Source organism: Ursus maritimus, unplaced genomic scaffold, assembly GCF_017311325.1.
Source record: "Ursus maritimus isolate PB19 unplaced genomic scaffold, ASM1731132v1 scaffold_12, whole genome shotgun sequence".
In the NCBI taxonomy this organism is placed as follows: Eukaryota; Metazoa; Chordata; class Mammalia; order Carnivora; family Ursidae; genus Ursus; species Ursus maritimus.
The window spans coordinates 58,314,139-58,340,129 of record NW_024423564.1 but is presented as its reverse complement, the minus strand read 5'-3'; the positions used below and the strand labels follow the sequence as shown (position 1 = coordinate 58,340,129).

The following is a 25,991-nucleotide window of genomic DNA, read 5'->3' as shown; positions in this document are numbered from 1 at the left end:
GAACATTTGTAACAGCTGGGCTTCATACGGGACAGATACTCACTAAGGTGTGTCTACTATGAGATGATTACTATTTTGACTTCCCGTGGAGCTTCCCAGAAAGCCCTCAATCACATCAGCGAGTCCTTCTCGTTCTAATCTCTCCACATACCCAATGCCAAAACAGGTGGTGTCAAGTGACCACTCAGCCCTGAGCCTGCAACACCTGAGGACTGTGGAGAGGGAGTCTTGTACGTGCTGGTGGGGGGGTACAGCGGTACAAGCGTTCCAGAAGACAGCTTTGCAAGAACTAGTCCAGAAAAAGGACATAGTCCACAACCCAACAATCCCACTCCTGGTGCATTCCCCGAGAACCCCTTGCACGAGTGTACCAGATGGCTGCGTAAGAATGTTCACAGCCCCAGTGACTGTACTTGCTTGAAACAGGAAGTGACCCAAATTCAACAGCGGCATGGACAAAGTGTTACATTCATACAATAAATACTATGCAGCGACGGAAATTAACTATAGTTATACACAGAAACATGATGTTGAATGGAAAGAAAAACCACCAAAACCCAGAACTGAATAGATTACATTCCATCCATATAAAGTTCAAAAACAAGCAACAGGGGCGCCTGGGTGGCTCAGTCGGTTAAGTGTCTCCTTCGGCTCTGGTCATGATCCCGGGGTCCTGGGATGGAGCCCCACATTGCGCTCCCTGCTCAGCAGGAAGTCTACTTTTCCCTCTCCCTCTGCTGCCTCCCCTTCTTGTGCTCGCGCTCTTTCTCTCTCTCTATGTCAAATAAATAAATAAAATCTTTAAAACATAAGAAAAAAAGGCAAACGACACTAAGCTGTATTGGTTAGTGATTCATATGGTGGTCAAGCTATTAAGAAAGGAAGGATGTGTTTAACACAGAAGTAAGGATGGTGTTTTCACCCAAAGGGAGGGAGGAGTTGTAGTTGGCAAGGGTTCCAGGGTCTGGGCGATGTTCCATCAAGTGACCTGCATGGGGGGTTAGTTTATAAGTCTTCTTAATTTAAAAAAAAATTTTTTAAAGATTTTATTTTTAAGTCATCTCTCTACCCAACGTGGGACTTGAACTTACAACCCTGAGAAAAAGAGTCACATCTCCACTGACTGAGCCAGCCTGGTGCCCCTAGGAGTCTTCTTCCAAGAGCACTTATGTTCTACGCATGCCTCTCTTGCAGGATGTATCTTCCAACCCAGCGCCAGCAGAATGAACAAAGAAACAGTATCAACCACACAGCAGTGACAAGTGCAAGAGAGTGTTCTAGGCCAGCAGTTACATTTTTTTTTTTTTTCTGTTGTGTTTCAGCTGGGGAACTCTTTCTCCACCCATCCCAGGTTCAAGCTCAGTAAGTGAAGCAGGTAGAGGCTTGCTGCATGGGCTGCCGCAGAGGTCCCAGACTGGGTCCCTGCTGATCGGCCTCTCTCTCCTACTCCACTTGCTGCAGTGATTCCCAGTTCCCTTGAATGACCTCCAGGTTTCCGGCTCCCAGACACTTGGAGCTACATCCTGGCTTCGATACCCCCCTCCGGTCTTGTCTCCCCTGCCGTGTGGGCTCTGCTACATGACTTATGGCTTCGGCTGCTCTTCTAGTCTCCGAACCACTCATTGTCTCAGATACGGACTAGCCTCCTCCACCTGCCCCCGACCCCGGCCTCCTACCTCCAGCCAGGCCCACTCTCACCCCCCAGAGTCAATTTCCATTGTCATTTTCCTCCTGCCTTAAAAACAACCCTGCTGCTTTACTCCTCGAGCGGCAATCGCCACGTTCCCTCCCTGATGCTCCAGACAGGGTTTGGTGCTTATTACTGCCTCGTCATTGCTTCTTTAATTGTCTGCCTGTTTCGTGTGAGCACCATGAGGATAGGAATACAATCTTATTCATTTTTGTTTACCCAGCATATTGTAGGAGCTAAATAAGTTTTTATTGAATGAATTAGTTTTTTAATTGAAATGTGTTTGGCCCAAAGAGAGACTCAGTTTTGGGAATGCTAGGAAGGGAGAGATGATGAGCACAGAAGTCACATGCCCCTGCCACTCACCTCCTATTTCGTTCAGAATACCCCGGCATATGTCTACCGACACCCCCAGCTTGGCGTAGACCACCTCAATGCCGATGCCAATTCTAAAACCATTCTGGGCGCAGGCTCGGACATCCTTGAGAGAGTAATCTGAAGGAAGCAAGAAAGAGACCCATGACCTGGAGGTAATTCACCCTGTCCCTTTTCCTGTCATCGATTCCAAAGGCCTTGCCCTTCCTGGATGTCATGGGTCCCCCAGGAACTCAGGTTCAGATAAAAGGGTGGCCAGCCTGGTGACTGCAATATGGGCGGCCGCTGACATCAGCGTGGAGACCTCGTGAGAGATTGACAGCAACTTCCCCTGAGGGTCCTCAGAGGCTCTGAGGCTCTTTGCTGCCCCCCAAAGAGAGGAAGTGCTCAGAGTCGCTTTCTAAAAATGTGGCTCCTTATCAAACCTCTAGGGATTGATTCCATCAGTCGAGGTTCCTGCCATGTGTTCCCCTTCCCCTGACCCACTCTTCTTTAATTTTGGTGATAGAAGAGAGAGCTTATTCATTAATTGATTGAGGTGATGCATTTAAAGTGTCGGTCTAGGACCTGGCAAAGAGAAGGGGCCAATTCCTCTTCTTTCTTCATTTTTGGCTCATTTCCCATTTGTTCCTCCCTAATTCTCCTCAAGGCATCCTCCCCTCCGGGGCTTGCTGAAAACTCGGGTGTGACTTGTCGGCACTTTGAGGCCAGGCAAGGAGAGGAGAGCAATTCTGATTCCTGGGCTGTCCCAGTGGTGTTAGCGTACAGCAGTATTCCCCCAAAGCATGTTCCCTGAAATACAAATCTCACGACAGCATCTCTTGTAATTTGTGAACTAGTAAGTATTACAAGAAAAAGTGCTTTCTGTAGTCAAGTAAGTGTGACCAATGCTGTGTCAGAGGACGTGGAGAGGTCATTTTATGGCAGTAGGCTCCTGACTAGGCTAAAAGTGGGATCCATTATATGTTTCCCCAATTTATTTGATGACAGAGTCCCTCTGCAGGAAGTGGTTTGAGGAAATATAAAAAGCGCTTTTGAAACTAGTGAGATGGAGGAAGCTCTCCTCGACCTTAGTGAGACTGAGGCCACACTGGCTTAAATTCACATCCATCATATACCATGTGTCCTCCTGCAAGTACAATGGACTTATAATCAAGCCCTGGCTCTGCCACTGTGAACGGTGTGACCCAGGGCAGGTCACCTTGCAAGTGCCACACTGGAGGAAAGAACACGGGATTGGGAAGCAGGAGTCACACCTTAGGCCTGCCATTGGTCGAGAGTCCTGTAATTACAGTGTAGGGAGAAGAGAGTGTGGGGGGGGGATGGGAGGTGAATATTAGTTGGGAGGCTACTGTAATAATCTGTGACCTCGTACTTAAAATGTGGTTTAGGGATCCGCAGCATGGACATCATGTCAAAGCTTGTCTGAAATGCAGAATCCTGAGTTTCACCTCAAACTTACTGATGGGACTTGCTAATCGACTAGAAGGAAAGAAATAGAGTCCAGGTTGACTCCTAGGTTTTTGGCTTGAGCCAGTGGTTGGATGGTGAAACCATTCTGAGATGTGTGTGGCTATGGAAGACACAAATTTGGGAAAGAAAAGTGAAAGTTGACTTTTGGGGCGTGTAAGGTGGGGCTGGAGATTGGACATCCCAATGGTGATGTCAAGGAGCCATTTGGACATAAGCTCTTGGGTGTGGGGAAGGTAGCCAGGGTGGAAAAAGACATGGGAATTTCTCCACATGTTGGGGGCATTTAAAGCCATGAGCTTGGGGGCTGTTGTCTAGAGACAGTAGTTGTAGAAAACAGGGATGGGTGGAGGGGGACCCACATTAACAGGTTACAGACAGGGGAGATCTGCAAGTGAGACTGTAGCCAGGGAGGGAGACAGGCACTAGGAGCAGAGCCTATAACTCTTCTCCTACCAACTAAGAGAAGCCTCTCCCCACCACCTCACAGAGCTCACGTGGGCCCCGGCGGGAAAGCCACGGTCCCCTGGGCTGTTTACCTGCTCTCTCCATGGCCTCCTTGTTCATGACGAGCGTGTATTCGTAAACGCCCCCCAGCACAGCCTCTGTGATGTAGTGGGTCCCGAAATCACGGAAGAGATCTCTGTACTCCCCGTAACTGTACTCCAGGGGCAGCTGCTTGACTCTCTGAAGGAACTCGTAATGGAGCATGAGGCTTCTGGGTTTCAGCTTGTAACGTGCTACTTCAAGGTCAGACCGCGCGTGTAGCAGTGTGCTTTTCTAAATGAAATACCCACATGGGAAAACCAGACCTTTAAAGTTAGGAATCTGGAACGAGAAGATGAACTTTACAAATACCACCCGACGTTCTTGGCCTGGGGTCATCACTCTTATGATTCCTTGAGGATACTTGAGGGAAGACGGGCCTCCTTGACAAGCTTTCATTTCTCATAAATATTCCAATGTCCTTTCAGCTTGGGAGAACTTGCTCTTAGCTCACCTCCTCAGAGCGGCAAAGCAGGGAAGAGAAGGGTGGGTAGCCAGAGGCAGACGTGGCAGGGGGCAGCAGGTGCACCCGGGGCCGCTCTGGCGGGGTACGGGGCCTGCCTGCCTGCTAAGGCAGCCTCTTTGTTTATGCTTTTCAAATTCTGAAGGAAGGCCACTCAAGAGTGAGTCAAAGTGGTGCTTTAGGAAGGCGACACATTGTAGTGTACGACAAGTCAGCAAACTACAGCCTGCACCCGAATAAGGTTCCTGGTGTTATAAATGGGGTCTTACTGGAATGCAGCCATGGCCTGTCGTTCAGGCACTCTCCATAGCTGCTGTCGCCCACGACGGCAGAGCACAGTCGCTGTGACAGAGACCCTAGGGCCCTACAAAGCCTACAATATTTACTATCTGACCCTTTACAGATAATGTTTGGGGACCCCTAGTGCGGGGGCCAGACTAAAAGAGGGTGACGCTAGGTGAACTGCAAGCATCCAGGAGATACTAGTATAATCCGAGGCGAGAGGCTCCTATGCTGGCGTGTAGGCGGAGGAAAAGGTAAGAGGGTGGGTAATGTCCACGAGGCACTTTCTGCACCAATCTTAAAACTTACAGCCAGTTTGACCTATCAGTTCTAGAAGGCCATGCCAGCTCCCATGGTGCCAACTGCCCGGGCTTCTCATTGCTCCCTGCCTTACGCTCACCTCGTTCTAGTCCTGTCCAACAGACTCACGACTCTCCCTTCTTCCTCACCCTTCCAAGCAAAGCAGTGCTCTGTTCGTGATTTTTCTAAATATCGTACATTTCCTCTCTTGCTTGGATGCTGATAAAAGCCTTCCCACTGATCTCCCTCCTTTCTCTAGCCTGCCTTCACTGTTCCAGTCAGAGCTGACTTCTTAAAACTCTGAGAGTCTTACACACATGCCTTGTCTCATTGTGCTTCCCTGTGTGTTTTCTATAAATCGAAGGTTTGTGGCAAGCTGTATCAAGGAAGGCTATTGGCACCGTTGCCCAACAGCACTGGCTCACTCCGTATCTCTGTGTCCCACGCTGGTAATTCTTGTAATATTTCAACACTTTCTTCTTATTATTTTTGTTATGGTCATCAGTGACGATGACTTGCTGAAAGCTCAGACAATGGTTAGCATTTTTAGCAGAATTTTTAATTAAGGTATGTCCACTGTTACTTTAGACATAATGCTATTGCACACTTAAGAGACTGCAGTATAGTGTAATCGTAACTTGTGTGTGCACTGGGAAACTGCAAAATTCACTAACTCACTTTATTGTGACATTCACATCATTGCAGTGGTTCGGAACCAAGCCTGCAGTGTCTCCGAGGCACGCCTGTGTTATAATGGCCCTCTGGGCTTCAAACAAAGCCCTGCATTGGCCCTCTACTGTCTCCAGAATAAACTCCGTTCCCTTCCTGTGAACATAAGAATTCACACTCTGTCCTCTGGTGGTGAGGTGGTCCTCCCCATACCTTCCTATTTCCCGCCACCCACACCACACATCAGCATCAATCCAACTTCTCACGGTTCCCCGAATCTGCCTTTCTCTTCATAACACAATTTTGCACATGCTGTTCCTCCTGCCTTAAATGCTCTTCCCTCCCTTTTCTGCCTGAGGCACATCTACTTATATTTTAAACCCCTGCTTAGCTGCTGCTGTCTATGTGACACCATCCCTGAATTTCCCAGACACTCGCTCCATTCTCTGGGACAGCACTGCACTTTGCTTCTATTGCCTTTAGAGCACATACCATGCTGTATTCCAGCTGATACAAAAAACTCAGCATTAATTATCTGCATACACATTGGCCTCTCCTCCTAGACTGTGAGCGTGAAGGCAAGAGGCAGGCTGTATTTGTCTCTAGACCCCAAGTCTACTATAGCGCCCAGAACACCGTAAGCGCGCTATAACCAGCTATTTGAATCAGGGAGGTGGAGGTGGGATGGGGGTGGGGAACAGGAGAAAGGGAAGGAGTAAATGGATGGCACCCTTTGTTTGCTCTCCAACAAAGTACGTTCCTTCTCATGAGTCCCACCCCTCGTCACTATATTTCAGTCTTAAGCACCTACTAAGTGCCATCCTAAGTCTGAAGATGAAAGAAACAGCCTGTGCCCCCAAGTGGCTCAGAGCCTAGAAGATAAGGAAAAACACACAAAGACTGTAACATTCCCGCTAACGTTTACTACTCATTCTCTGCTGGTCGGTATTTCAGCAGCAGAGACCTTTCTGAGCCCCTCACCACTTTTTCCTCATATGAATCATTATAGGTGACTTGATCTCCTCCATGTTCCACTCAGAGCAATTTTCAAACACATCGCACTCATGCTGAAAATGGCCAGGGACTAGAGAATAAAATGCACCTCCTCGCTCAGGAATTTGAGGTTCCTCAAGGCTGCCTGTCACCTGCTTCTCCAACATCATATCCCATTACTTCCCAGTCCAATTACTCCTCTTCCACCAACTCACGGGCTTTGACCTTCATCTCACGGGCAAGGGGGGGGCAGGTGACATGATTAGATTAGTATCGTAGAAACGTCTTTCCGGCAGCACTTAAGTCTGAAGGGGCAAGTCGGGAGACAGGAGACCCCTCGGGGGGCCAAGCAACAGATGCCAGGGTCCGGGCTACTTAAGATAAAATCAAAGTTAGATTAAGAAATACTGGAGAGTGACCCTGAAGGATTTGGTGGCCAAATAATGTGGAAAGGAAGAGAAGAGAGAGAGCGCAAAATATGATTCTGAAATGTTTCACCTGGAAAAGCAGAAGGAAACAAATGCTATTTAACGCGGAAAACTGGGGAGAAAGAGCTTGCTCTGAAGTGTCCGTGAGGCATTCACGTAATGATGCCCATAAGAGGGTGCGATGCAGGTCAGAGCATAGCAGAAGGTCGAAGCAGTCACAAAGGCGCGTGGCTTGCCCTGGTGGCGGTGGGGCAGTGGGGACAGAAGAGGTCACCCGGCATGGTTGACGGATAAGAAGAGAAGATGGCCACAAATTAAATAAAGAGCTTTTGGGGGGATTAGAATCCAGAAGGGGAAGCGATGAGGAGCAGCAAACATGCAGGAGGAGCAGGCCTGTGATGGGGTGGTCGACTCCACCCAAGGTCCCACGAAGTCGGAGAAGAAGAGGTCTTGGGTGACATTCTGGAGGGGAACTTCAGCTGAATGTTTAGGATGGGAAGTTAAATGGCTGGGGGCTGAAACGCCTCCAGAGATGATTTGGTCTGGAAAAGCTACGATCTCAAGCATAATGAAAACCAGGGGAGGGGTGCCTGGGTGGCTCGCTCATTTAAGCTCAGGTCACAATCTCACGTGGGGCTCCACGCCCAGTGGGGAGTCTGCTGCCCCTCTCCCTCTGCCCCTCTGTGCTCTCTCTCTCAAATAAGGAAATCTTTTTAAAAAAAATCTTAAAAAAAAAAAAAAGAAAACTATGGGATAAAGCTCATTAGAAAGTGTGAGATCATAAATACAGAAGAAGAAAACTAACTGTGTACCACTGCCTGGCCTTTCTAAAAAGTAAGTCCATGTAAGACCGTGCTGGTTTTTGTGAGATTTTTCAGGACAACAGAGATATAACTGGTTGCTAGGCCTGGTAGTAATGGGGCGCACAGACACATCTGGGCATGAAAATTCAAATGGATACACAGAAACCAAAGACCAGCAAAGGGTACTTACAGTGTGGGAGAATCGTTTGGTTCTGCTAATAAAGTGTTTGCCATTACCACTTGCCGTGTTGAAACCAAGTTCAAATATTCCAGGTATTTTAAAACCAAAGCCGAAACTAGACATGCTTGCTCTTGTCTCTGTGACGTTATGTTCGAAATCTGAGTACGATTCATACTCTGTCAGTGCAAATTCGTATTTGCCTTGGGTCTAGAGGAGGAAAAAAGAAAATGTTTCGAATTTCATTTGACTCACATCAGTTCCACACAAGTCAACAGATATCCACTGTATTTGTACGGTGCATAGGGCTCTCGGCTAGAGGCTCTGGATACAGGAACCTCAGGGCCGACTGTGTTCCCCAGCCCCTCAGCTCCCAATCCAGGAGGACAGACAGACTACGGGCAAAACTCAGAGGTGGGGACTTGACTTGGATTCAACTGGGGACTCGGGGACTCGGCTTAGGCAAAGGCGCATAAGCGGAAAAGAACACAATGTATCCTACAACGTGCAGGGATTCCAGTGTGGTCGGCCCAGAAGATGCAACAGTGAGGGGAAGGGACAGGCACTGTGAGGCAGTGTGCTGGCATCCAAATGTTGGGGTGTCGGCGTTACTGGCTCTGAAATTTGGACTCAATCCAAAGATGAGCCAAGATGGACGTAGCCGAGCCTCTAGGAGATCATTTGGGGATAGCACAGGGATTGGACCGGAAGGGATGAATCTGGGGTCAGAGAGACAGGCCAGTGAGGGGGCTCTAAGGCGAGAGCAGCTGACCGCTGACCAGGTCTGGTCAAAGCTGGTGCAGTGGGGATGAAGTGACACAGAGGGGAAGTGCCTTCCAGAGGACTGAGAAAAGCCGTTTGCTCAAAAATCAGTGCTCATTGTTCTGTGCACAGGGGAGCTGCCAAAGATACTGCCTTGATGGCCTTGGAGGGACCCGTCCCCAGTGGTCTCCACCCCCACACGTCGGCTTCTGGTTGCCTGCAGGTCGCACAGCACTCAGCTGCTGAGGAAGGGAGCAGAGGGATTCCCAGTGTGGCCTGAGGTGGAATGTTTTCCAGTCGAGCAACCTTGGATGGCCAACTTGACTTCGTATGCCTCAGTTTCTTCCTGTGTCCCACAGAGACGATGGCTGTTCCTCACTGGGCTTGTTCTGAGGACTGAGTCCACATAGAGAAAACACGTACAGTGCCCGACACGGCCCTCAGAAAGCACTGGCTCTGCAGAGGGGAGACTTACGACGTGTGTCTTGCTGGGTCGGGGCTATTTCAGCCGGGACGATAAATGGCTGCTCTGGGATCCTCCCCTGAAAGGAGAGCCCATAGGGGTGGCCGTGGGCCTGGTGGGGCAGGCTGTGCTTGTCCATGTCTCTTTTCTGGCCCATAAGGATGTGTGGGGAGAAGAGGAGAGGGAGGAGGAGGAAGTAGTAACCCAACCCTCCGGAGGACATAATTTTAAAAGTAGAAACTCTCCTCAACTACTCCCTCGTACGCAGTCCAGCCCGCTCATCTGACAGACGAGGAAGCTGGGGCCCAGCGTGGGGAAGGACCTCAGCCTAAAGTAAGACTGGGACGTGGGCAGAGCCAGGCCCGGACCCCACGTCCTTCCCTTGGATCTCGTGCGTGTGCGCGCGCAGTCAGAGCCTGTCCCACACCCCACGCTCCGTGAGCTTTGCTTGGAAGTTGGCATGTTCGTAGGAACACGGGCTCACACGGTGGAGCATGTGACGACGAAAAAGCTTAGCAGAACGCCTGGCTCTGGTAGGCGGGGACTTGGCAGTTACCACAGGAAAGCGGTTTACGTCCTGAGGACGCCGTCCCCTCCCATGGAGCCACATGCTTCCTGTCTGTGTTCCGCATTGACACGTGGTCTCACTAATCCTCTCCCACTGAAAGGCTGGGAAACTGAGGCTCAGAGCACCCAGGCTGACTCAGACGCTGTGCTGCAGAGCCCCCCCCCCACCCCGTCTGTGGGACTCCAAGTCCGTGGCTCTACTTCTGTCTTCCAAGGAGGCTCTGATGCCATCGCTCCTCTAGTTCTGCTAATACAACCCTCGCTGTGATGGCCCATGGCACGCCAGCCCCGCCACTCTGTCCTGAGGAAGGAACTGTCCACTTTACACATAAAGAATGGAAGCTCAAAGAGAAAGAGTGATGCGTCCACGCTCCCCCAGCTCGCAGGCCCCAGGGCCGGGCCTCGGCTCCAGGCTGGCTGGCTCCTTAGTGTGTGCTCCCCCCATTGCCCTGCAGGGGCTTCCTGGCTGGCACATACCTGTGGGTCGTAGCTGTCCACATTGTAGGGCTTCCTAAATCTCGTGTTGAGTATGTAATGGGGGGAACATCCACCGGCGTAATACCTGTGATCAAGTACCGGGCCCTCAAACCTGTTGGTGAACAGATTTATCCTGCAGGGAAGGCATGGAAAGGGGGGAGAGGTTAGGGCCATCTGTTTAGGTCATCTTCACTGGCAGACCCTAATGAGGGAAACCCAAACTCCCTGGTACAGCATTCAAGGTCCTCAGTATCTGGTCCAAACCAGCTTTCTGGCTTCATCTGTGGCCCTTCCAGATCATGATCATATACCTTAGTCCCAGCCATTGGGACATGTTTGTTTGTCCTCCAATCTGCTCTGCTCCTTCTCTATTGCAGAAGTGCTATTCCTTGTGCCCAGAATGCCCTTCCAGCCACTCACTGTTTTATCTCCTCCTTGCCTTTCAAGATTGAGCTCTGTTGTTGCCTCATGGGAAGCCTTGACCAACACTTGTGGGGCTAAACTAGAGGTCTTCCTAAGACCCCGTGCTTGCCCCCTCAAGCAGTTATCAGTCTGTCCTTGTACAGTTACCTTATGAGAAAGAGGTAAGGACAGGGACTCTGGGGCCAGACGCCTGGGCTCAAATCCCTGTTTTGCCATTTCCTAGTAATGTGACCTCAGGCAAACCAGCTAACCTCTTTGTACCTTGTTTTCCTCATCTGTAAAATGGGCACAAGGACAATTTCTGCTTCATGCTGTTGTGAGGATTGCATATGCCCATGTTTGTTAAGTGTTCAAACACTGCTTGGTCTGTGATTAATCTTTGATATTATTTATGTCTTTTGTCCCTTGACACTGAATTTGCCCTTGAGGGTGGAGGTTTCCTCCTGAAATTCTGTACGATCGCCATCACAAGACACCGCACAATCATCCTTTACTGAGGCGCTAACTAGAAACAGACACAGCAGTGGGTGATGCTACGTACGGATCACCCTATAGAGTCCCAGCCTGGGGCAGCAGGTATCATTGTGTCTGTTTCGAGGGGACGGAAATCGAGTCTGTAGCCTTGTTTCCCACTGCCTCCTACAGCAGGCCTCCATTCCTGACCAGCTCTCACTACTACTGAAAGCTCTGTCTTCCCTCAGCTTCTGTGCGCTGGCCACGGTTCCGGTCCTAACAGAATTGTCTTAGGTGCTCTTTCCTGTGACAGAGTTTCATGCCTCGCAATAATGTCTATACGTTTATTTTATTTAACCAGTAGAACGTGGTGCTTACTTTGTGGAGGGAGCCGTCGTAATCAACGGACACATATTGTTTCCTCATAAGGATTAACCCTTAAGAGGTAGTGATTATGATGATGCCCATTTTACAGAGGAGGGAAGTAAGGCACAGAGGGTAAGGGACCTGCCCAAGGCCTCACTGCCAGGCCGCATCCTTCCCTCCACGCAAGCTGCCTCCCACTTGTCTGCTACAATCGCATTAGCTTATTTGATCCTCACAGAACCTGAGAGGAGGGTATTAATGGCTTCCTTCTACAGAAGACAAAACCGAAGCCCCACGAGGTCCTCACCTGAAGTCCCACGGCCAGTGAGCTGTCGTTCTGTCCCCTCCTACATGCTCCGGGCTGGCTCTACTGCCGGTGGAATGTCCACTCCATCACCCTCACGTGACCCCTAGAACTCTCTCAACTTTTCCAGGCCTCAGTTTCCTTATTGAGGAGGTGGGGATTATAATAACCAGCTTATATGGTGGTCCTGAGAGCAGGTCTTTCCCGTAGGAGGAGTCTCTCTCTCTCTAATGACAACCTCTAAGCAGCGAGATGGGATTTTTGTTTAGGAAGGAAGTGAATTCCACTCCGGGTGATGTCCTCCCCACACTGATCCTATACGATGGTTTCTAGTGCGTGTGAGCGGAGGCTCTCACTCTTCCTCCTGGGGGCTAAGGAGCTGCAGGATGTGGCAGGTACAGCAAATACCAGGCTGGTTTGCTCCCATCTGACCTTGCCCCTCTGATCTCTCCAGAGGACTGATCAACTCAGAGGTCCACAGAAGCTTGAAACAGACTGACCACAGACCCATCTCAGAAATCCATTTCTTCACCACCTCCCTAGGAGCCTAACCGCTGGGCCAGACCCTGTGCTGGGCCTCGAGATACAGACACAGAGAAGACCTCCCCTGCAAGTTGTCAGGGCACCTGGATGACACAGTCAGTTGAGTGTCTGACTCTTAGTTTTGGCTCAGGTCATGATCTCAAGGTTGTAAGATCGGACCCCACATTGGGCTCCACACAGAGTCAGCTTAAGATTCTCTCTCCCCTTCTCTCTCTCCCCTTCTCCACGGCATGTGCTCTCTCTCTCTAAAGTAAATAAATACATCTTAGAAAAAAAACATACAAAATGCCCCTCCCAAGTCGTCAATAGGATTCAGAGGTAATGCTTAGAAAGCACCTAACACAGTCACATAGCGGGTGTTCAATAAACGTTCACCCCCAGCCCTGGCGTGAAGCCGGTATGGTCTCCATGCACAGCTCCGTCCCTAATGCTCCTAACCTAGCCCTCCGTGTGGCCTCTACCTGTCCCCGGGACGGGCTCCTGGAGCTCCCTGGAGCCTTCTTCAGAGAGCAGCTACAAGCACCCACTTTCTGTACAATCTCTTTTCAGAAAGGAAGAAAGGAGCAGCAACTCTGTTAATATCAGCTCCCTTCCTCTCCTCCAGACTTAATATTTAATTTCGTGCCTTCCCATCTACACAATGGGAGGATAGTGACTTACCCACTGGCCAGACGGCCAATTGCCCAGTATTGGTCCATTTCATGCTGACATTTTTTGTAAATCCTCTTACAGTTTGCTTCATCGGACTGGTCTCCACAGTCATTGTCCCCGTTGCAGAGAAGTCTGCGGTTTACACACCTCCCTGGAAGGAGAAAGGGTGTTACCCAGAGTCACGTGGCTGCCAAGAGGGGAACGAACATAGTGTGAGCACCTACTGTGTGCCAGACATTTTGCTGGGCCTTTAAGGCCATTTTGATTAGTCATCGTGTATCAGGGTGGGTCAGTAATGGCATTAACAGTTTATTCCCCCAAAGAAGCCAGTGTTGCATTTCTGAATGCACTTGGAGGGGAGATTATTAAGGGTGGGGAAAGGGAAAGTGTCTTCATGGCTGGGATTGAAGTGGCCAGACAGGAGAGAAGTCTAGACTTCTTTCCCTGAGGCTGGCGAGGGGAGGTGGGTTTGGTGGGTCCTGCACGTAGTGCTAGCTGTGTGACCTTCCACAGGTTACCTGACCTCCCTGCCTCAATTTGCTCATCTGTAAAATGGGGAGGTCATCATACCCAGGGTTCTTGGGGGTTTCAATGAATAAATGGAACAGTAGGGGCTCATGGTAAGTGCTAGATAAGTGTTACTACTCTTATTAGTGTTTTGGTGGGCCAAATGCACAAGGCTGGTAATATCTGCTGCAGGATTGGAAACTGTAACTTTCTAACCACAAATTCTTCCCAATAAACAGCACTGCCCTCAACACCATAGCCATTTAGATTATTTTTAAACGCTAAAAATATTTGGACCCTATGTTCAAAATATTAGAACTCTATGTTCAGCACTGTTTCCTTTAAATGCTTCCCCCGCCGCCGACTTGACCCCCTCTCTTACTTGTATATTCATGGGAGATAAAGCCTGTAAGACAGGTGACCCTCTTTCCTTAGATGTGTCTGACCATTTTTAACCAATGTTAAAAGCAGAAGAATATCAATCTGGTCTTCAAATGTTTCTTACAAGGCACTTAAACTGAAGTCTGCCTGAATAACCATTATGGCTTTGGTCAGAATCATGGAACACTGGCCATAATGAGTCCATGGACACACTGTAAAAGTCTTTCGGATTTATTACATAGAATTCTGCATTTGCAATAAGCCCTGGAAATGGCTCTAAAAATCTCTAAGTCTTTCTTGAAAAATCCCAAAGCACAGTCCATGTGGGTGCAGTGAATATAGAGAGTTGCAAACTCCCATCTAGATAATTTGGGTCAAAATACTTATATTTTTGCTGGAGACTTGGAGAAACAGCGAGGCGTAGGTTTGCTTAAATTCACGAGATGGACAAGTTGGAAAGACAAGTGTTTACTTAGTTCTGCAGCAGACGATTATTCATTTGCATATGCTCCTTCCTTCCCTCCTTCCATCCATCTGTCCTTTTTCTCCTTCTTTCCCTTAATCCAAATTTTTTACTGACTATATCACACGTTAGGGGCCATGCTGTACTTGGTTATGAGAAATGCAAAAGTCAAGAACTACCTCTGCAAAACTGTGCAGAGATAAATGATCTAACCACCCTAGGTAACTGCTGTAGGTTCTCCGCACTGTACTGAGCCCCAGCCTCTGAGAGAGCCAGCAGGGCTCACAGTCTGCAGAGAGCGTTCACACCCATTGTGCCACTTGATGCCGAGAGCATGCTTAGAAGGCATTAACGTCGCTTCCAATTTTCTGTTGAGAGGACCAACATGCAGAAAGGTTAAGTGACTTCTCCTAGGTCACAAAGTCAAAAGTAGCCTCGACTCAGGATTACCGATTCCAGCACACGTACTTTTGGTGTCCTTCATGTCAGCGAATGGAATTCGCATTCCCCAGTTTCTAATCAAGCTCTTCTACTTACCTGCTGTCTGATCTTGGGCAAGTAACTACCCCAAGTCCCAAGTTCCTAATTCATTAAATGGAGATAATATGAATACCTATTTTATAGGGCTGTTTTTGTGAAATACATGTAAAGAGAGATCAAGGAGGACAAGGAGGCCTCCCGGCCTGACACGTGACCCTGACCTTGAGCACTAGGTAATGGCCATTTCCCCCATCATCGGGTGTCATCACCTCATCTGCTAGATTTCCCCTCCCTTTATACCTGTCTGTGCACACACAAAGCCTTCACATCGCACTTGACTTCTGCATGGTCTGCTGGTAACACAGTCTTCAACTTCCTTGTCAGAGAAGTTACATGGTTCCCCGTAGAACTGAGAGGGCCGGAGCAAGTAGGCGTGTCTGTACTATGGCAGAGGAGAGCAAGGTGAACCAAGGGCAGAGCCGCAGGGACCTCAGCAACTGAGGGTACACTCAAGGGTCCATGTTGCAATTGGCTGTTTGCTTGACTGTTTCAAATAGACCGTGAGCTGAGGGCAGAGATCTTGCCTTTGCTTCTGCATCTGCAGGGATCCATGCAGATTTGCTGAATGTGAGAAAAGCCTGGGCTTCAGAGTCAAAAGGTAAGTAGACTAATGTAACCAGTTCAATGACAAAAAACCACAATCTCTCAGCTTGATTACTCCAATGGGTGGTTTCAAGTATTCTTATTTATTCGGTATCTTATAAATGAAAAAGCAGGTGCACCTGACTCTGAATCTTTGTAGTTATGTGATATTGGCAAGTTACTCCACCTCTGTGATCTCAATTTGTTCACGTACAAAATAGGGGTCATGAATTACCTAAATGTATAGTGATGGAGTTTCAATTACATATACGATTTCCATATGACATCTCATTACGTTGTCTGGTACCTAGTTTGGCACACAAATTCTTGTACTTATTTTTCTTTATTATTATTAATAATTTTTAGCAGTCAACATTTCTCTAACTTCCTGTTTGTTTATTCTAAAATACTTAATTTCCAGGGGCGCCTGGGTGGCTCAGTCATTAAGCGTCTGCCTTCGGCTCAGGGCGTGATCCTAGAGTCCTGGGATTGAGACCCGCATTGGGCTCCCTGCTCCGCTGGGAGCCTGCTTCTTCCTCTCCCACTCCCCCTGCCTGTGTTCCCGCTCTCACTGGCTGTCTCTCTCTCTGTCAAATAAATAAATAAAATCTTTAAAAAAAAATGAAAAAAATAAAATAATTTGCAGAACATTAATTGAGCCACCCAATGTTGATAAAGATAGGTGTTTATGCTTGCCCTTTTTTTAAAACTGAAGTATAGTTGACGATGCTACTCTTTGGTGCATAGGTGTATAACATAGTGATTCCACAACGCTGTACATTACGTTCTGCTCAGCACAAGTGTAGCTACCATCAGTCACCGTACAACACTATTACAATACCACTTACTATATTCCCTGTGCTCTACCTTTCATCCCCACGACTCATTCATCCCATAACTGCTTATCTGTTTGTTTTTAATCATAGTCCTGCCCTCTAGCCTGCCCTCAAGGAGGTCATCGCAGATGGTGACTGTAAGTGATAGTGACGGTAAGCACCAGGCAGTGAGAACACGGTGTGATGGCCACCGTGATTGAGGAAGGACGGCGTGCTCTGTAAGGTGACAGGGGCATCCCTGGTACAAACTCAGGAGACGGTGAAGTCACAACTAAGCTGAGACCCAAAAGATGAGTAGAGATGTCAGGCAAACAGGAAGAGGTGGTATGAGGAGGGTAGAGAAGAGGAATCCGGGCAGAGAAAATTGCTATACCAAACCTGAGAGACTAGAGTGTGCCTGGTTCCAGAAAACAAGAAGAAATTCATCATGGCTGGAGAGGAGAGTACAAGAGGGCAGATGGCCAGAGCTGGAGGGAGATATGGCCAGGGGGCAGGAAATGCAGGGCCTTCCAAGCCTCGGTTAGGTTAGATTTAGTATTTTACGATGAGACAATGAGAAACAATTTTGGGGGAAAATGTTCAGAGTTGGTGACTTCCAAATCTTGGTTGTAGGCCGAGGGTTTGGTGCAACAAAGAACACAAGCCAGGAGAGCAGTCCTTTGACAAACGCCCTGTTCGCCAGCCACAGCTGTGAAATCCGCCCTCCACCACCCAGCAAAATACAGACAACCATTCACCCACGCTCCTTTGCATTTCCAGAGGGTCTTTCCTGCTGGAAGGCAGAGGCTGGCAGGACAGAGATGAAATCTGTAAAGAAGACTGCTAGAAGACCAGCCCCAGGCACCAAAGACAAAATGGGTTTGAGGAGTGTGGAAATGATGGAAGAGAGACATCTCGAAACTCTGGTTGAAAGGTTTTGATAAACCCGCAGCCAGTGACCCCGCAGAGGGCGATCACATCCTCTGAGGACAAGTGCACAGCGAACTCCGAGTGAAGAGCTCTGGCTGGCTGGCTCATGCTGAGTCGTCCTGGTTTATGGTGCAGATGAAGCAATTCTACAGATAATTGGATCGATGTTGATAACTTCAGCAGTAAAGCTCACTTGGGAACTGAAGGATCCTGCGTGGCTCTCCACAAAGATCCAGTTAACTGTGTAAATATCCTGGGCCCACTTTTACAGCCTCGTTCGGGTCTTAGCCCATGGCTGCGCTGATGTCCCGAGGAGCTGGGGAAATGGCAGCTGTTCTCTTTTCTCTGACACGTCTGCTCTGCTCAGCGCTGAGATCCTGGACCAGCCCTCTTAGGACAAGGGAACCTGAAGGACAAATACTGCAGAGACTGTGTGGTTTTTTTTTGTTTGTTTTGTGGGAGCACACTAGACAAGAAGCCAGAAGCCTGAGTGCAGGGCCTGTGACTTGCTACCAGGTGCACCCGATACACCTCCTGCTCGGAGTCTCTGTTTACCCACCTGCCTCATGGAAAGTGTCACGGCAGTCTTCCCTTCCTTACAGAGGTGTCAGAAAATACCATGAGATCAAACAACACAGATTTATGGAGCACCTATTACGTGCTCGAGATTGGACTACACTGAAGATATGGAATTGAATAAACCTTCAACAGCTTACCATTTCATGGAAAGGTAAATAATTAAGGAAAAGTAAATGACCGAAAGAATAGAGAGCTATTATGGCTCACAGAAGGTTGCCCACCTAACTGTGCAGAGGGCTGAGAAGTCAAGGAAGGGCTCAAAAGAGGTGGTTTATAAGCAGTTTCAAATCCTGAGTAGCTGTTGGCCAGTGATGAAAGTGGGAAAGGTCACTCCAGCCTGAGAAAACAGCATGAATAAAGGCAAAGAAAGAATAAGAAATGGTCAGAGAGAGACAGGTGTTCTGTGTGCTGGAGTGGGGCATATTTTATGGAGACATTGGCCAGGTCTGTATCATGGGGGCTCTGAATGTCGTGAGTCTGGATTTGAGTCTAAGGGCCATGTGTGGACTTCGAATGGTTTCAAGCTGGAAAAAGACAGGCCAGACATGCATTTTTGAAGCTCCCCTGGGTGCACCACGAGGATGGACTGAAAGAGCAAAGTTGGAGGCAGGAAGTCTGATTAGGAAGCTGTTAACATGAGCAAGGAGAGATACGCTAGGAAAATAACTGGAAGATTGAAGAAAGGATCTACTACTTGGCAGCAGAGAGGAACAGAATTCACTAATTAAATAAGCCAACATTTATCGAGGTCCTACTATGTGCCAGGCACTGTCAGCACAACCTCAACCAATCTTACTGAGGGTTAGGGCTTCTGGAAGCTTAGAGCTCTCCCAAGGCCAGCGTACTTACCCTTTTCTTCTGACAGGGATCACAGGTGGTCCAGGAGGACCAGCTGGACAGTTCACAATCAATAGGCATCAGTGTGACACCCACACTCCGCGTCTGTCTGCTCTTGGCAAGGCTCTCATTGACTGCGTTCGACTCAAGAGAGTGTGGCCTTTCACCTCTAAAGGGTCATCATGGGAGAACAGAGTCAAGCGTCAGAAGAGAATTAAGTATACATACAACCACCCACCTACCCATTCAATAAATATGTATTTGCTCAATTGTGTGAGGCTATTTATCATTCACGTATAGGTTAATGCATCCACCAAAGTTATTGAACACCCATAAGTGGCTTACATTTTGGCTAGCTATGGTCAAAAGAGCATTGAACTCAGAGCAAATACAGTCCATCAGCAGCTGGGGGATCCTGGTCTGCTTTTTCCACCTGTGTGAATTTCACTTTTCTCATCTATATAATGGGAGAATCACACCTGTATCACAAGGTTATTTCTAGGATTAACTAAGAAAGTACACATAAAAACACTTTATAAACTCTAAACTGCTGTAAATATGCAGGGAATACAACCACAGCTGGATATTGGACTTTAAGCAATTCCCCCCTCACTGTGGGCCTCTGTGTTATGTCCTGGGAATGGAGACTTTGGACTAGATGTTTTGTTTTGTTTTGAGAGAGAGAGAGAGAGGAAGGGGAGGGAAAGAGGGAAAGAGAGAGAGAGAGAGAGAGAGAGAGAGAGAGAGAGAGAGAGAATCTTAAGCAGGCTCTATGCCCAGCACAGAGCCTGATGGCAGGCTTAATCTCAGAACTCCGAGATCATGACCTGAGCCAAAATCAAGATTTGGGTGCTTAACCGACTGAGCCACCCAGACGCCCCTGGACTTGATGGTCTATAAGGCACCCTCTCAAGTTAAAAGTCCATGAAACATTTGCTGAGAACCAACAACATTCAGGGTACTGTGCTACAGGGGACACAGGGAAATACAGAACATAGGTTCTGCCTTCTGGAAGTTCACCGTTTGTCTTAGGATAGGAAAAGAGAAACATGTCTCATGTCTAGCAATTTGGGACTTTATCCAGTAGGCAAGGTTTTGAAGTACACAGGCTCCATGGCCAGAGCTGTGCTTTGGGGGCCATAGTGTGGAGACTGGGCAGGGGTGGGAAGTGCCTGGATGTAGGACATGCAGGTAGGAGGCTTGTGCAGTAGCACCGCGGAGTGATGTGAACTTGAACTCTGGCAGTGTCTAGGGGAGAGCACATGGAGAGGACAGGTACATGAGGCACTGCTCAGGTAGAATGGATAGAAAGTAAGAGGAAAGGGTTAGAGGGGAAGGGGTTCGGGCTGATGCTTGTTCCCAGTTAGAGTGTGTGCATGAGGGGGGAACACCGGCATAAAAGAGCTTGTTGGGGAAGATGCAGTTGGGACATGCTGAGTTCCAGGTGCTCAAGCAACACCTACGTAGAGTATTCAGTCACGAGTTCCCATGTGGGTTGCATACTGAGAAGAGAGATATTCACCAGGGATACAGATCTGATCATGCAAAGCTATGGCAGATGTATTGTAATACTGTTCTTGAGAGGAGGGGCAGGCCAGAGATAAGTCCTCGGGGGAACATCAGCACCACCAGCAGACCAAGAAAGACCAGTGCCCTGCCAGTCCCGAGCACAGGCAGCACAGAGCAGTGAGTGGGGGTGTCGGTGAGGCCAGGGTGTGGGGGAGGGAGGCAGATAGTGTCACATCTGCAGAGCAGTCAAGCGACATGAGACCTGAAATAGGTCTAGAAAGTAAGGCAACACTTTTTGTTGAGTTCCTGGCACTCAGTGGGACTTTCAGTAAAAGGGTGAATAAATGACCATGTCACTGAATCTGTCTAGGCCTCCCGTTTCCCCATGCATAACATGTTGGGGGTATTATGATTTTACTTTTCTTCCACCGGAAGGGGCATATAACACTGTACGATCCCTTATAATCTGTGTTCCCTTTCAAGGCACAAGAGATGAGATAGAAAACAGATTTGCTGAGCACCCAGGACATGTCAAGCCCTGTGGGAGGTGTTTTACCCATGCCAGAGTCCTCACAGCAATGTGGGAAGACACTGCCACTTGGACAGAGGAGGGAAATGCCCCAGAGTCACAGAGCTGGCATGCGGTGGTCTTGGGGTCTGAGCTGAGGTCTGTTCGACTCTAGAGCCTCTGTATTTCCCCACGCCGCCTGCAAGTGAACCAGGCCAGCACCCACTCCACTGGTGCCTTCCTTCTCTATGCAAAGTTTCTTTCATCCCTGTGTCCAAGATTGAGTCATTAGGGAGCGCATCACATAGTTTCCACTGACTCAAATACATAGTACATCACTCCAGACAAGGTCATTAACAATACATTCTCACTTGGCAAAAGTCCTAAAAAGAGGATAATATTAACTACAGTGAAATCCATCTCCACAACTGCCCCAGAGACCAGCAAAAATCAATTGCCTAGTAAAGTTGGATCTTTAGCGAAAGGTCAAAGACTCTCCTGGAAACCACAGGTGGATACTTTAAAATGGTTACTTGAGGCAGGATGCCGCACACCAGTGGGGGGGCTCAGAATGTGCTCTTATCTACTAATTTGCCCACGTTTGACAAAACAATATTGTCTGCGATTCGGCTTCTGCTAAGTATATATTTGACAGCTCGGCAGGGTATCCTCTTCCTGTTCCAACTCAGAAGCAGTTACATTGTGTTTTCAGCAACTATCAACCTGATTCTGGGCCGTGGTTGAGACTGAGTGGGTAAGTAATGCATGCACAGACACTATTAAGAGTTACGATTATTTTCCTCTCTAAGATTTGAAAGCCTGTTAATAGGCAGGATGATCGTTTACAGAAGGAACTTGGTGAAAAAGTGGTTACAGCCACCAGATCTCTCATTTTTGCACCCCATTTTCATTATGGAGGTGGCAATGTAATGAAGTAATCAGCTGAATAAATAGTATGTTTGTAAATTACATCAGTTAAGATGTGTGTGGTTTATTAGTACCGCAAAATGCAAATCTGAAAGAAAGGCTGGCATCAAGTTGCATCGGTAAATTCCAGCCTCTGTGTTTGGATACAGCACATTTCTTTCACGCCTATGGATTTTTACAGAAACAAACCAGATGAACCTTTTGATCAGCTGAATTGACTCTGTCATTCAAAATGTATGTTTTTAATGTTGAAAACTTAAAACACGACCAGAGAAGTACAGAAAGTAAAAAAAAAAAAAAAACACTCATATACAACCCAGGATTGCCAATTATTAACATTTTGGTATATTACCTTCAAGTCTTCTTTGTTTCTTTCTTTTTTTGAGAGAAAGAGAGAGCATGAGTGGACGAGAGGCACAGGGAGAGGAGAAAGAGAATCTCAAGCTGGCTCCGTGTTGAGCGCAGAGCCCTGATGCAGGGCTCCGTCTCACGACCCTGAGATCATGACCTGAGCCGAAATCAAGAGTCAGACACTTAACCGACAGAGCAAACCAGGTGCCCCTAGTCTTTTTTTTTTTTTTTAATAAAAAAATAACCCCACACATTTCACATCTGCATGTGAGACCAGCCTCAGCTCCACTTCCTTCTCCTTTTCAGAGGGAACTATTGTCAGGAATTTACATGTATCCCTTGATCCGTTAAATATTTTTACATATATACACATATGCGCAACACAGAGCACTGCTTTTGTGTGCTTTACTCATCCTATGCGTACGCTTGTGCAAGTTGCTTTTGGCAGTCAACACTCTATGTCTGAGCCCAATGCTTGTGGATTCATAAAGAGATCTAGTTCATTTCTTTTACCTAGGTGTTCCATCAAAGGACATACATTGCATTCGATTGATTCTTTTTCTTTTTGAAGGAATTTACATTTGCCGAGTGTTTTGCAATTGCAAATAATGCTACAATAAACACCCTTCTACAAGCCCCTGGAACATATCCCTCTCCATTAGAGGGGGGATGCTCCTTTGCTCTAAGTGTATGGAACGCTACAGCCAACATCAGGACATATTTCACAGGGTCCCTGTCTCCCAGTCTCTTTCTACCAGGAGTCTCTGCTCAAAATAAAGATGGATCCATCGAGTAATGAGGGATTAGGTCGGCAGTAAATTGCAAGCCATCAGCTTATACAGATGGGGTGTATCAATATACTTTGGCTTTCTGTAGAAATGCCCTGACACAACAACTTTCTTGTCACACCCAATTTGTTAGGCAGCCACATCCCCTCTGCAGCTAGCACCCTTCCTCTTTGCTAGCAGGGGCAGCTTCTGGGTGGCAGGTTTTCAATTTCTCCTCTCTCTGTCAGTGGCAGTTGTAGGCATGAAATTTAAAGCAACATCTCAAGGTAACAAATGGGTGGCCCAGAGATAGACAAACAGCACGGGGGCCCAGCAAGCCAGATACACAATGCAGCCGGAGAGGGAACGATGCACCTGAGAGCAGGCTGGTGAGGGTACACAGGAGCTCTGGAACTGGAAAAAACATGGATTTGAATCCATATTCTGTTCCAGATGAAGTGAGTAGCCTTGTGAGTTCCATTGTCTCTCAATCTTAGTTTCCCTCTCTGTAAAACCGTAAACAATAGCACTTACCTCAAATAGCTGTGAGGGATTAGAGCTAATGTATCTAAGTGCCTGGCCCAGAGGGGCAATAAATAAATAACCGGTCTTACTGCAATGTGATGATTCCATCGGACTTGATCATAAGAAGAATAAAGACAAAAACCCTTCTCAGCTAACAGGAGGGGGGGCTCAGCTTCTCCTATTCTAGAACTGAAGACTATTCGTCCACTTCAAGCATGGAATTCAAATCCATGCTGTGTTCAGGACGGCCCGGCGGAAATCATGGGGAGAGGCGGGAACGCCCAACCTGAATCCGGGAGTGGCATTGACACTGATGAAACAGGAGTGAATCTTCTTCTCTTTGAGAATCATTTTGCTGTTCTTCATAGCGTGAAGAAGAGGTTAATATCCATCTCCGGACATGGCTGGCGGATTCAACAAGGCACTCTACTTACCCACTCCTACCACCACATCCTCTGTCAGAATGAACTTTCTAATGTATAAATATGCTGGTGTTGCTCCTTGGCTTAGAACCCTCCAATGACTCCCTATTGTCTAGAAGGTACGGTTGAAGCTCCTTGGATGGCACCCTACTGCTCTCCCACTCCACCCTGCTCCGACCCTGCTTACTCCCACTCGACCCTGTCTTTGGTAGTACCCACACTGGCCTGTGCTCAAGGCCTCCTGAAACAGACTTGATGCTTCAGGAACACACCAGGTTTCTCCTACTTCTAGGCCGTTGTCCATGTGCTTCCTCTGCCTGGAACACGCTCCACCCCCTTGGCCATGTGGCAAACACCTATTCGTATATAAATATTCAGACACTATCTCTTCTCGAAGCCTTTCCAGACCCCCTGCATGCCCAGTAGGGCTGGTCACTCCCCCTCTCGGTTCCCACCTGTCCCTGTATCATCTCTTGCAACAGGACATACGGCGTGTGCTCACACGTCGGCTCTTTCTCCATGAGAACACGAACTCTGTGTCCGACTCGTCTCCATCCTCAGAGCCTGACAAGGAGCCTTGTGCAGGGGTCACTGTTGTGGGTAGGGTTGCTACGAGCCCCTTGCACCCTCCATTCCAGACGCATTTCCTTGGGTCTTTATTCCTTCCCTGCGTATACATAGCGCGTGCACATAAGGGAGGCCTTGGCAGCTTGGTCTTTCTTGGGGCCACGCTGAGATTCTTGATAATCATAATAGCTATTGTTTGTAAGTGCCCAATGGGCGGTGAACAGTCGCCGTCCTGGTCTTAGGGGCGGTGCCCGATGGCAGCTGAGTGCTCAGCAGAGCTGAGACCTAGGCGCGTGTCCAATGGGTACTGGTGCTCCGCACACGAAGTGGGAGCTGAGCTCGGGCAGCATTTACGGGACGAACAACAGGAATGGCACTAACAGTCCTTCTTCCCAGAGGGCTGCTCACGCGGCGGCCTGGGGTACCTGCGCACTTCTGCATTCGTGCTCGGGGGGGTCATGCACGGGGAGGATCCCCCCATTGCCGGGTCCTGGCACTTCTTTTACTGCAGCCCAAGTTTGAGCTTCCACTCAAATATTCCCTTTAGCCTGTTTTATATCCTATTAACAATACAAAACTGATGAAATTAATCATTTAGCGTTCATCTGCTGGGAATATACCGAGTGTGCGTGTGTGTGTGTGTGTGAGAGAGAGAGAGAGCGAGCTAGCCAGCGAGTGAGCAAGAGCACCTGAGAACCCAAAGAATTTGGGTTGATGAGCAGGTAGAGTGGGTCCCTCTCATAAACGAAAATCACTGACATGAATTGGTTCTTTTTTCCATACATAACAAACCTTTTGCATAAAGAATCACACCAGGCCTTTGTTCAGAACACAGAACAAGTATCCTATTCTTCTCAGTGTGACAAAATACATTTAAACATGTCAGTTTCTTCTGGGAACTTTTGTTGAAGTCAGATGCTTGGTTCCACAATAATTTGAAGAGAGTTGTTGATATTATTTTATCAAATGCATGCAAATTGCTTCAAGAGATGTTCCTTATTCAATAGGCACACGACAAAGAGGCGGTCAGCATTATGTGGCTTTATACTCGCTGTCACATTATTGATTGGGGAATCATTTGTAACCGTCACTTACCTGGAGCCAGGCACGCCGAGAGAACCTAGAGCAGCACAGAGAAGAATCAGCTCTGCCGGGGCCCCCCAAGCCCGCAGCCCAGATGTCTTCATTTTCAGTGTGTGACGGAGCTTCTGCTGGGACTCCTGGGGCCATGAAAGGTCTGCACAGGGAGCACGCCGGCAGCTTCTGTCCCCATAGAGCAAACAGTTCAGCAAAGTAAACAGAAAGCCAGCAGTGACCGGAAACCCCTTAGACTTTGCACGGACGGAAACTTACCTATGACTCTGGACACCAGGGAGAACAATGGAAAACTCTATGGGTAGGGGCAGCCGGGAGGACAGGCTGTAAATGAGGACTAGGGGCTTGAGGTCCAGAAAGGATTCAAATCCTTTCTCTGCCACTTGCTCACTTTGCCACCTCGGGCAAGTCACTTTACCTCTATGCCTCAGTTTCCTCTCTTGCAGCGTGGGAAGGCTTAAGTAAAGTAACAGAACTAAA

General features: G+C 48.2%; 1 protein-coding gene across 1 annotated transcript in view; it reads right to left on the bottom strand.

Moving 5' to 3' along the window:
• C8B (complement C8 beta chain) overlaps nt 1-25,603 on the bottom strand; it is a 37,896-nt gene extending 12,293 nt beyond the window's left edge. The window contains exons 1-8 of the mRNA XM_008699149.1: nt 25,512-25,603; nt 18,853-19,009; nt 15,338-15,479; nt 13,216-13,357; nt 10,467-10,599; nt 8,210-8,407; nt 4,075-4,315; nt 2,057-2,185 (exon numbers count right to left, since the gene is read on the bottom strand). Of these exons, the coding sequence (XP_008697371.1) occupies nt 2,057-2,185; nt 4,075-4,315; nt 8,210-8,407; nt 10,467-10,599; nt 13,216-13,357; nt 15,338-15,479; nt 18,853-19,009; nt 25,512-25,603 (1,234 nt within the window). The remainder of the gene's footprint in view (nt 1-2,056; nt 2,186-4,074; nt 4,316-8,209; nt 8,408-10,466; nt 10,600-13,215; nt 13,358-15,337; nt 15,480-18,852; nt 19,010-25,511) is intronic.
• Between the last annotated feature and the right edge of the window lie 388 nt (nt 25,604-25,991).